Raw genomic sequence first — 10,689 nt, forward strand, 5'->3', positions numbered from 1 at the left:
AACAATTCCTGGCTGCTGCACTTGCAGCTTTTTCACACTTCAGGGCAGGGCCTGAGGCTGTGCAGCCTTGCTGGGAAGGAGTTCATGGAAGGGCAGAGGTCCCAGGAGGAGCAGCACTGCTCCATGGGTGTGGAACAAAGCACTGACAACGGAGCTGGGAAAACAAAGTCCTTGGGTTAATTTTGGTCCAGATGGGGAAAACCAACCTAAAAAAAACCCCACAGAGGTGCTTTTCCTTGTGTTTAGAAAAGATTTCTATTTATTTCCTCATTTTTTCCCCTCCCCTGGTTTATAAATATGCCCAGCAGGGCAGGCAGCCAACCCAGTTCCCTTCACTCTTGTCCCAGTAAAAGCCACTGCAATTCCCACTTCCCCAACTTCCCAAAATCGCTGCCAAGAACATCTTTAGGCCTTTCCTGCAGTCCTGTGGTGGAGCCCCTGGACTGGGCAAGGGGTTGGAGAAGGGAAAAGAAGAGGAGAGGAGAGGGAAATTCTCCTTCAGGCTTCAAACTCGAACTCGAAGTACTGGGGGTCGAAGTAATGGATGCGGACGTAGCCATCCTCACCCCCACTGCTGTAGCTGCAGGGAGGAAAGGCAAAGTCAGGAATGGCAAAGTCAGGAATGCTGCTGGCAGCCACAAAATGGGAAGTCTGGCCTCCCCACCCACTCCTGAAACTGATACAGGAACCATAAAGGGGGAAAAAAGATGAGTGATGTGGGGCAGGGTGTGAGTGACTCCCTGGGCTGGCTCAGAAGGGAGAATTCAGGGGCTGGTTCCATTCCCAGCACAGAAATCCCCTGAGTCTGCTCACATCCCAGTTAAAAAGTGGGATTGGGTGGACTGGGGACACTGCAAGATCCCCAGGGAGGCTCTCACCTCTTCCCATCAGGGTGGAAGGCCACGCTGTTGATGGGCCCAAAGTGCCCCTTGACTCTGCCAAACTCCTCCTCAAAAGCCAAGTGGAAGAACCTGGGGGGAGGAAGATTGAAGTTGTCACAAACCCAGAGGGGACAACACCACAGAATCCTCAAAAACAAAAGAAAAAAGCTCCAGGGTTTCTCCAGCACTGCCAGCTTCCCAAAGGAAAGGGAAGAGCAATCCCTGGGGTGTCAGGAGTGCTCTGGGGGAGGATTTTCCCTGCCAGAGGGAAAAGCACCAACCTGGCCTCGAATTTGCCAATTCTGGTGGAGGTTGTGGTCACATCCATGGCCTCCTGCCCTCCTCCCAGCACCACCTGCAGGGCAGAGAAACCAGAGAAATCACAAAATCACAGCCCTTCAGTGCCTCCCTCTGGATTTGGGGAACCCTGGCATCACTGAGGTTGGGAAAGATCTCCAAGATTGAGCCCAGCATTGAACTTGAAACCAGTTTAGAGCAGTGAGTGCCAGATCCAGAGGTTCCCTGGACACTTCCAGAGGTGGTGACTGCCTCCAGCACTTCCCACAAATCCCAGAGATCCCACAAATCCAGCAGCTGGCCTCCAACCCCCTGAGGAATTCCCACCTCCCTGAGGCATTCGATCAGAGCACACAAAACTTTGCTCCCAGTGCCAAAATTCCCCAGGCTCCTTCCTGGTTTTGGGCTGGACTGGGAACACCCAGGATGCAGGAACAGCAGGATCAGAGACAGCCTGAGGGAGCTCATCCTTACGTGGTCAAAGATGGGGGAAAGGGCAGCAGAATTCACCGGCCGCTCCGTCCGGAACGTCTTCAGGTGCTCCAGGGATGTGCAGTCAAAGAGCTACGAGGGGAAAAGGAGAAATTAATTAATTATCTCCAGCTGCTGGGCCTCACCTGCATGGATGCTCCCTCTGCAAGCTCAAATCCCAAAAACATTCCCCCAGAAAGGAAAACCTTCCACCTTCCAGAACCAAACCTGCAAATGTTCTACAGAAACACCCAAATATTTCATTTTCAATGCCTGGCTGCTCACTTAGCACCTCTCCTTCCTCACTGGACATTCCCAAGGAGCAAAACCCTCTGTGAGCAGAGATCCTGCCAGGAAACCTGCAGGACAAGCTCACCTTGGCTGTGTTGTCCTTGGAAGCAGTGATGAACATGGTCATGTCCCGGGAGGTCTGGATGTCGTTGATTTGCTTGGTGTGCTCCTTGATATTGGACAGCTGCTCCCCTGACTGAGGGGGAAAAGGAATTCTCAGGGAGCTGGGAAGGGATTCCCTGGTCAAAAATAACCTGGGATGGAATCCTGGAATACTCTGGGTGGAAATTTAGGGATGGATTCAGTTCCAGGTCTCTGCTCTGTGACAATTCCAGCCCGCTCAGGGCAGCTTCAGATTTTAACAGGGAGGGGAAGAGAAGTTTTCAGAGTTCTGGGAAGTGATTTCCTCATTTAAAACAACTTGGAAGAACATGGAATGGAATGCTGGAATGCTGTGGGTGGGAAGGGAATTTAGGAATGGATTCAGTTTCACACTCTGTGCTGAGGTGTCACTTCCAACCTTGCTTGGGGGAGCCTCAGATTTTAACAGAAGAGGGGAAGAGGGATTTTCAGGGAGCTGGGAAGGGATTCCCTCATTAAAAACACCTTGGGAGATCATGGAATGGAATCCTGGAAAAACATGGAACAAAGCCCTGGGATGCATTGGAAGGGAATTTAGGAATGGATTCAGTTCCACATCCCTGTGCTGTCACTTCCAGTCTCACTTGGGGCAGCCTCAGATTTTAAACAGGGGAGGGGAAGAGGAGTTTTCAGGGAGCTGGGAAGTGATTCCCTCATTAAAAACAACCTGGAATAGAAGAGATCATGGAATAAAATCCTGGGATGCTCTGGGCTGGAAGGGAATTTAGGAATGGATTCAGTCCCACGCTCAGCGCTGTGCCAATCCAGCCTCGCTCAGGGCAGCCCCATATTTCAGTGATCCCTGCTGAAGCTGCTGTTTGGAGCCCCCAGTCCCACCTCCCAGCCCTGATCCCCCTGGGAATGCTGGCCCAGGCCCTGACCTTGGCACTGAACTGGTTGAGCTCCCCGTTCTCGTGGCCAGCAATGATGAACTCCCCGAGCGGGCCCCACACGGCGCTGGTGATCTTGGAGTCACTGCAGGGAATCTTCATGTAGGGCTCGTTGTTCTCTGGGGGCAGGAGCACATCAGCCACCCACAGCCACCACCCACAGCCACCACCCAGCCTGGACCTGGGCTTCTCCAGCATTTCAAGGTGCATTCCTTGGGGGCTTTTATTATGGAGCTCAGATTTCCAGTGGCAGCATTTTGGGATCCCATAAGGAAGGGATGGATGAAGGAATTGAGTCCTTGCTCACCCCCCCAAGCACTCCCAGCCATCCAAAAGAGATTTTTTAGGGAAATTCAATTTCCAAGTGCAGGAATTCAGGGTGAACTCCCTGCTGCAGCATTCCCAAATTGGCTTTTCCCCATTCCTGATGCTCCTGAGGTAAAGGGGAGCTTTAAAATCCCCTACAAAATTGAGATTTATCCTTTTATGGCCCCTGCTCAGCTGGGATCTGGGCTTTGCCAGCATTTCAAGGTGGATTTTTAATTATGGAGCTCAGAATTCCAGGGGCAGCATTTTGGAATCCCATGAGGAAGGGGGAATGAAGGAATTGTGTCCTTGCTAATGTGATCCCCCCAGGCACTCCCAGCCATCCAAAAGAGATTTTTTAGGCAATCATCTCTGCCCCATCCCTAAAAATATTCCAGGCCAATGTGGGACAGGAGAAGGAATCCCTGCCCATGGGATTTTACCCCAAAACCCCCAGAGGGACCCCAGAGGGAGATCCCCTGGCCCCTCACCGATCTGGCTGGGGTCCCTGAGGTCGAAGAAGCTGACAAAGCACTGGTAGCCCATCTGCTTGTCCGTGGAGAACATGATGATGTTCCCCCCAAAGTCGAAGCCGCACGTCCTCACGGCCGAGCTGGTCTTCACCAGGGCCAGCTGCTTCCCTGGGGAGCACAGAGCAGGGGAACAGGGGGGCTCAGGGAGCTGGGAAGGGATTCCTCACCAAAAACAACATGGAATGGAATCCTGACATGCTTTTGGAATGGAATCCTGACATGCTTTGGGTGGGAATTTGGGAATGGATTCAGCTCCAGGTCCCTGCTCTGTGTCAGTTCCAGCCTCGCTCAGGGGAGCCCCAGATTTTAACAAGAGAGGGGAAGAGGAATTTTCAGGGAGCTGGGAAATTATCTCCTCATTAAAAACACCTTGGGGGAGCATGGAATAAAATCCTGGAATGTTTTGGGTGGGAATTTAGGAGTGGATTCAGCTCCAGGTCCCTGCTCTGTGTCAGTTCCGGCCTTGCTCAGGGCAGCCCCAGATTTTAACAAGAGAGGGGAAGAGGAATTCTTAGGGAGCTGGGAAGGGATTCCCTCCTTCAAAACACTCATCCTCACTGGGAGCTGTTGGGATAGAATGGGACACTGGAATGGAACTCTGGAATGTTCTGGGTGGGAATTGAGGAATGGATTCAGCTCCAGGTCCCTGCTCTGTGTCAGTTCCAGCCTCGCTCAGGGGAGCCCCAGATTTTAACAAGAGAGGGGAAGAGGAATTTTCAGGGAGCTGGGAAATTATTTCCTCATTAAAAACACCTTGGGAGAGCATGGAATGGAATCCTGGAATGTTTTGGGTGGGAATTTTGGAATGGATTCAGCTCCAGGTCTCTGCTCTGTGTCAGTTCCGGCCTCGCTCAGGGGAGCCCCAGATTTTAACAAGAGAGGGGAAGAGGAATTTTCAGGGAGCTGGGAAATTATTTCCTCATTAAAAACACCTTGGGAGAGCATGGAATGGAATCCTGGAATGCTCTGGGTGGGAATTTAGGAGTGGATTCAGCTCCACGTCCCTGCTCTGTGTCAGTTCCGGCCTTGCTCAGGGCAGCCCCAGATTAAAAAAGGGAAGAGGGATTTTCAGGGAGCTGGGAAGGGATTCCCTCCTTCAAAACACCCATCCTCATTGGGAGAAGGTGCTGGGATAGAATGGAATCCTGGAATGCTCTGGGTGGGAATTTGGGAATGGATTCAGTTCCAGGTCTCTGCTCTGTGTCAATTCCAGCCTCACTTGGGGGAACCTGATTTTAACAGAGGAGAGGAAGAGGAGTTTTCCAAGAGCTGGGAAATTATTTCCTCATTAAAAACAGCCTGGGAGATCATGGAATAAAATCCTGGAATGCTTTGGGTGGAAAGGGAATTGAGGAATGGATTCAGTTCCATGTCCTGGTGCTGGTGACACTTCCAGCCTCACTCAGAGCGGCCTCAGAATTTAACAGGGGAGGGGAAGAGGGATTTTCAGGGAGCTGGGAAGGGATTCCCTCATTAAAAACAACATGGAATGGAATCCTGGAATGCTTTGGGTGGGAATTAAGGAATGGATTCAGTTCCAGGTCTCTGTGTCAGTTCCAGCCTTGCTCAGGGCAGCCCCAGATTTTAACAGGGCAGGGAGAGAGGCCCAGCAGGGTCCCCAGGCTCAGGACTGTCCCAGGGGTGTCCTCCAGGCCCAGGACTGTCCCAGGGGTGTCCCCCAGGCCCAGGACTGTCCCAGGGGTGTCCCCCAGGGGGATCTGGGGTGGCCTCACCTGTCTCACAGTCCCACAGGCGGCAGCTGTTGTCTGCAGAGCCGGTGAGGACATGCCTGGTGTCCCCTGCGCCACCATTAAGGGAAAATCAGCCCCAAATTCCACTGCCTGGGCACTCACAGAAGGTTCCTGAACCCAAAAAGGGATTTTTTTGAGGGCAAAATCTGCTCCAGGGAAGGCAACACGGAGCCCAAGTGTTCCCATGGCAAAATCCCATCTTTTTCCCAAGAAATTTAAAATAAAAGGTTCCATTTCTTGCATTTAAACCAAATTTCCACTCTTTTATCTCTGCTGCCTGTGGAAAACCTTCCCAAATAACCAGAGAAGCAGCAAAAGGCACAACAAACCCAGATATCCACGGGGATGTTATCCCAAATGGGAAAACACCCAAAAGATGGGAAAAGAAGAAGCAGCAGAGGAGTTTAAATGCTGCTCTTGGAGAGGAAAACGAGGAGCAGGCGGGAGGAAACACCGGGAATGATTCAGCCACCAAAACATGGAATAAAACCGGTTTGGGGATCAAAGGATACAGTCAGCATCCACACACCACACAGCTCCCGTGTGCCCGTTGTAGGTTCCCAACCTCTCGCCGTTCACCGAATACCAAACGTTGACAATCTACGAGGAGGAAAAAAAAAATTAAATAAAATTAAGGATGAATTAATGAAGGGTGAATTAGCGGGGGTGGGGAGCACTCACGGGATCCTTGGCCACGGTGAACAGCAGGTCTCCCTCGCGGTTGTACTTGATCTGAGTGATGGAGCGCTCATGGCCTTGCAGCAGGATGGGCTTCTGTAATTAATGATTAAATAATAAATGAGCGAGGGGAAGGTAATGAGGGTGAGGACGGGGGGGCGAGGGCGGTCCCCCGACCGAGGCTCCTCAGACGCGGGGGAGCGGCCAAAGAGCCCCGGACCGGGGGCGTGGAGCCGCTAAATCCTCGGTGGCCACCACAACTCGCGACCCCCGAGCCCGCGGCGATCCCGCTCTCACCATGGCGGCCACGCTGAGGCGTGAGGGGGCCGGCACTTCCGGGATGGCCGCGGCGCGCCGGAAATACGTCACGGTCTCCATGGCAACAAAAGTACTTCCGGCGAAAGCAGGAAGTGCTGCGGCGTCGCCATGGCGACCGCGGGTGAGAGGGGAGTGATGGCGGCAGGGAGGGTTTGTTTGGGAAGGGGGAAAACGTGGCTGGGAGGGCCTGAGGGGGTGCGAGGGCTCAGGGGGAGTGCGCGGAGGTTGGGGAGGGGGGCTCGGGCTGTGGCAGGACGGGAGCGTGGAGTGGGGAAGGAACTCGGGGATCAGCCGGTCCCGCGGGCAGGGACAGCGGGCACCGGCCCGGGCTGCTCCGAGAGCCGTCCGGCTGGGCCTTGGGCACTGCCCGGTGTTCCGCAGGGCAGGCGCTGGCCATGGCGGTGGTGGCCGCGCTGTGGGGAGGCACCGGGCCGTTCCTGAGGGCGGCAGCGGCGGGCATGGAGGAGCTGCGGGGCCGGGGCCGCCTGCGGCAGCTGCTGGCAGAGCTGCGCTTCCTCAGCCTCAACTGCCAGGTGAGAGCCCGCCGCTCATTCCCTGGGGTCCTTCCTGAAACTCCGGTATCCACATTCCCCATCCTCAGGGGGTTACTCCTGCAGAATTCCCAACTCTCCCAGGTGTCCTGGCTGATCCCCCCCCACCCTGGGCTGGCAGTGCCACCCCCCAGTGCCCCACGGGGGTGCCAGGGTGGGACCCTCAGCCAGCTCTGTGTCCCCCTGCAGTACCTGGTGCCCTTCCTGCTCAACCAGGCTGGATCTCTGCTCTTCTACCTCACCTTGGCCTCCACAGGTCAGCTCCTGCTGCTTTTTTTGGGGTGGTTTGGTGGGATTTTGTGGGTGCAAGCAGCTCCCTGGGAATAATCCCAAATAAAGCAAATTTCTGCACTTGGAACTTGCATTTCAGAGCTGTCCCTGGCAGTGCCACTCTGCAACTCCCTGGCTTTGGTTGTGACCTTGGTGACTGGGAAAATCCTGGGAGAGGACATTGGGGGGAAAAGTGAGTCCCACTTTGAGCATTTCCTCAAGAAATCAGCTGTTATTGGATTGAGATGATTTGATTTTTTAATGTATAACCTAATTTATAATCTGGTCTGAAGACACCAAACACCCCACAAGGCTTGGACTGGGTGAGAGCAGGGAATTGAAAAGGGAAAGAGAATTGAAACAGATTTTTGGGCAGATTTTTGATGAATTTAAAGCCAGAATTGGCTGTTTTAAGCTAAAAGGATTTAAATTTCCCTCAGGAGATGTTTAACCATGAATAAAATGCCCCCCATGGAAAAGGAGTGGCCCAAAAGCCCCCAGAATTCAACGTGCCCTGCTCAGGTGGTCAGGAAAGAGCAGGAAATGGGGACATTTCAGACTGCAGGGGCTGCAGGTTGTTTGAGGCAGATTCCCAGCTTTTTCCCATTTGTGGATTATGGATTTGTTCCTCCCCAGGAGCTGTGGCAGGAATGCTGCTCACCATGCTGGGGCTGTCCCTGTGCCTGGCTGGGGCCTGAGGCAGCAGCAGAGGCTGACCCAGGGCTCCTCCCGGGCCTGGGGGGGCTCCTGGCTCAGCCCCACCTGGGAAGGTGTTTTGGGATGGATCCCAAACAAAACCCATGGACTGCACTCCCAGGGTGGCCCCAGTGCAGGGACAGCAGCCAGGTTTGTGCCTTAAGGGGATTTTGGTGGCTCTTTGAAGACCACAGGGATTAAACTGGCTCGTCCAGCACTTGGGGGGTAAGAAAGGGTTAATAAATGATCCAGTGTGACCTCCTGACTGATGGATTTGTGATTAGCCCAAACCCTCCTGAGCACCCCTGAATCCTTCAACCAGCTCCTCACTGAGCCCAAACCCTTCTGCAAAGCCAAATCCAAACCCTTCCAGCCACCTCAAACCCTTCTGACAATCCCAAACCCTTCTGACAATTCCCAAACCCTTCTGACAATCCCAAACCCTCCTGAGCACCCCAAACCCTCCTGAGCACCCCTAAACCATTCAACCAGCTCCTCACTGAGCCCACACCTTTCTGCAAAGCCAAATCCAAACCCTTCCAGCCACCCCAAACCCTTCTGACAATCCCAAACTGTCCTGAGCACCCCTAAACCCTTCTGACAATTCCCAAACCCTTCTGACAATCCCAAACCCTTCTGAGCATCCCTAAATCCTTCAACCAGCTCCTCACTGAGCCCAAACCCTTCTGCCAAGCCCAAACCAAACCCTTCCAGCCACCCCAAACCCTTTTGACAATCCCAAACCCTTCCAGCCACCCCAAACCCTCCTGAGCACCCCAAACCCTCCTGAGCACCCCTAAACCCTTCTGACAATTCCCAAACCCTTCTGACAATCCCAAACCCTTCCAGCCACCCCAAACCCTCCTGAGCACCCCAAACCCTCCTGAGCACCCCTAAACCCTTCTGACAATTCCCAAACCCTTCTGACAATCCCAAACCCTTCTGAGCATCCCTAAATCCTTCAACCAGCTCCTCACTGAGCCTATACCCTTCTGCCAAACCCAACCCAAACCCTTCCAGCCACCCCAAACCCTTCTGACAATTCCCAAACCCTTCCAGCCACCCCAAACCCTCCTGAGCACCCCTAAACCCTTCAACCAGTTCCTCACTGAGCCCAAACCCTTCTGCCAAGCCCAAACCAAACCCTTCCAGCCACCCCAAACCCTTCTGACAATCCCAAACCCTTCCAGCCACCCCAAACCCTCCTGAGCACCCCAAACCCTCCTGAGCACCCCTAAACCCTTCTGACAATTCCCAAACCCTTCTGACAATCCCAAACCCTTCCAGCCACCCCAAACCCTCCTGAGCACCCCAAACCCTCCTGAGCACCCCTAAACCCTTCTGACAATTCCCAAACCCTTCTGACAATCCCAGACCCTCCTGAGCACCCCAAACCCTCCTGAGCACCCCTAAACCCTTCAACCAGTTCCTCACTGAGCCCAAACCCTTCTGCCAAGCCCACCCCAAACCCTCCTGCCCACCCCAAACCCTCCCTGCTGAGCCCAGCCCAGCTGCCATGGATGCAAAGGCTGCAGCAGGAAGTTGTGGCCACATCCAACACCCTGAGAGCAGCAGGAACCTCAGGGCTCTCTGATCCTGCAGGATTTATCCTCCAGGATCTGATCCTGGCACAGCAGGTTGCCACCAGGATTTCTGGATCAGCAGCTCGTGTCCCCACCCCTGCCCAGGTGCTGTCACCTCCCTGTCACGGTTTGGGAAGTCCCAAAGGTCCTGTCCTGTCCTGGGCACACCAGGAGAAACCAGGGAGCCAGGCAGGGAACAGGTTCAGCATCAGGAAAAGATTTTTTTATTCCCAAAAAAATAAAAAGAATTCCAGAGCAGAAGGATCCACATCTGCAGTGGGGTCGGGGTAGGGAAGCACAGCACCATGGGGGAAGTCCCTGAGGGACCTGGGGTGTCCCTTTCTGAGGGACCTGGGGTGTCCCCTGGGGTGTCCCTTTCTGAGGGACCTGGGGTGTCCCCTGGGGTGTCCCTTTCTGAGGGACCTGGGGTGTCCCTTTCTGAGGGACCTGGGGTGTCCCCTGGGGTGTCCCTTTCTGAGGGACCTGGAGTGTCCCCTGGGGTGTCCCTTTCTGAGGGACCTGGGGTGTCCCCTGGGGTGTCCCTTTCTGAGGGACCTGGGGTGTCCCTGAGCTGAAGAATTGACAAAGCACCAGGTCCTTTCCTGCCTCTGCCCCAGGAGGGAATCCCCAGAGGCAGAGGAAAGGCAGCAATGAGCTCATCCCAAGGATCAGGGGCTGGGCCTCCCACCCCACTCAGCACTCCAGGGCTCCCAAAAATCCCCTGGGACACCCTGGATAGGGCAGAGCACCCCAAACACACCTTCCCACGTGGAATCCCCACAGTTCTGTGGGAAGAGCTCCTTCCTGCAGCTCCAGCTCCACCCACAGCACCTGCTGGGAGTGACAATGCTCATGTCCCTCATGTCCCACCTGGATCCAGCTGGGCCACAGCAGGGATCTCCTGCCATGGGATGGGATGGATCCCTCCAGGACGCTCCCACGGCTGATGGTGTTCAGTCCTGCTCACACCAAACATCCACAGAAGGATTTTCTTCCATTTTTCTGGAGTGGAACATCCCCCAGCTGCCCCTG

General features: G+C 54.4%; 2 protein-coding genes across 2 annotated transcripts; one reads left to right on the plus strand and one right to left on the minus strand.

Annotated features, from left to right (window-relative positions):
• Positions 1-230: 230 nt before the first annotated feature.
• EIF3I (eukaryotic translation initiation factor 3 subunit I) lies at positions 231-6,609 on the minus strand. Its single transcript, XM_059868677.1, has 11 exons — positions 6,537-6,609; positions 6,243-6,335; positions 6,074-6,161; positions 5,544-5,609; positions 3,769-3,918; positions 2,963-3,090; positions 2,026-2,136; positions 1,653-1,742; positions 1,163-1,236; positions 879-971; positions 231-580 (listed from the first exon to the last, which is right to left on the minus strand). Exons 1-11 carry the CDS (start codon positions 6,537-6,539, stop codon positions 499-501), a joined length of 978 nt encoding a protein of 325 aa, XP_059724660.1. The 5' UTR covers positions 6,540-6,609; the 3' UTR covers positions 231-498.
• Positions 6,610-6,623: 14 nt separating this feature from the next.
• TMEM234 (transmembrane protein 234) lies at positions 6,624-8,331 on the plus strand. Its single transcript, XM_059868680.1, has 5 exons — positions 6,624-6,678; positions 6,939-7,090; positions 7,298-7,364; positions 7,479-7,571; positions 8,015-8,331. The coding sequence occupies exons 1-5, from the start codon at positions 6,666-6,668 to the stop codon at positions 8,074-8,076; spliced, it is 387 nt and encodes a 128-aa protein (XP_059724663.1). The 5' UTR covers positions 6,624-6,665; the 3' UTR covers positions 8,077-8,331.
• Positions 8,332-10,689: the final 2,358 nt, after the last annotated feature.

The sequence above is a fragment of the Haemorhous mexicanus genome, chromosome 27 (genome assembly GCF_027477595.1).
Source record: "Haemorhous mexicanus isolate bHaeMex1 chromosome 27, bHaeMex1.pri, whole genome shotgun sequence".
NCBI lineage: Eukaryota > Metazoa > Chordata > Aves > Passeriformes > Fringillidae > Haemorhous > Haemorhous mexicanus.

Bases quoted from the DNA above. Each gene is read 5' to 3' on its own strand.
- EIF3I (XM_059868677.1), bottom strand. The intron at 3,091-3,768 runs GTGAGGGGCCAG...TCCTGCCCCCAG, and splicing joins CAGGGACCCCAGCCAGATCG to AGAACAACGAGCCCTACATG. The intron at 1,237-1,652 runs GTAAGGATGAGC...TCTGCCCTGCAG, and splicing joins TTTCCCCCATCTTTGACCAC to GTGGTGCTGGGAGGAGGGCA.
- TMEM234 (XM_059868680.1), top strand. The intron at 7,365-7,478 runs GTCAGCTCCTGC...CTTGCATTTCAG, and splicing joins CCTCACCTTGGCCTCCACAG to AGCTGTCCCTGGCAGTGCCA. The intron at 7,572-8,014 runs GTGAGTCCCACT...GTTCCTCCCCAG, and splicing joins AGAGGACATTGGGGGGAAAA to GAGCTGTGGCAGGAATGCTG.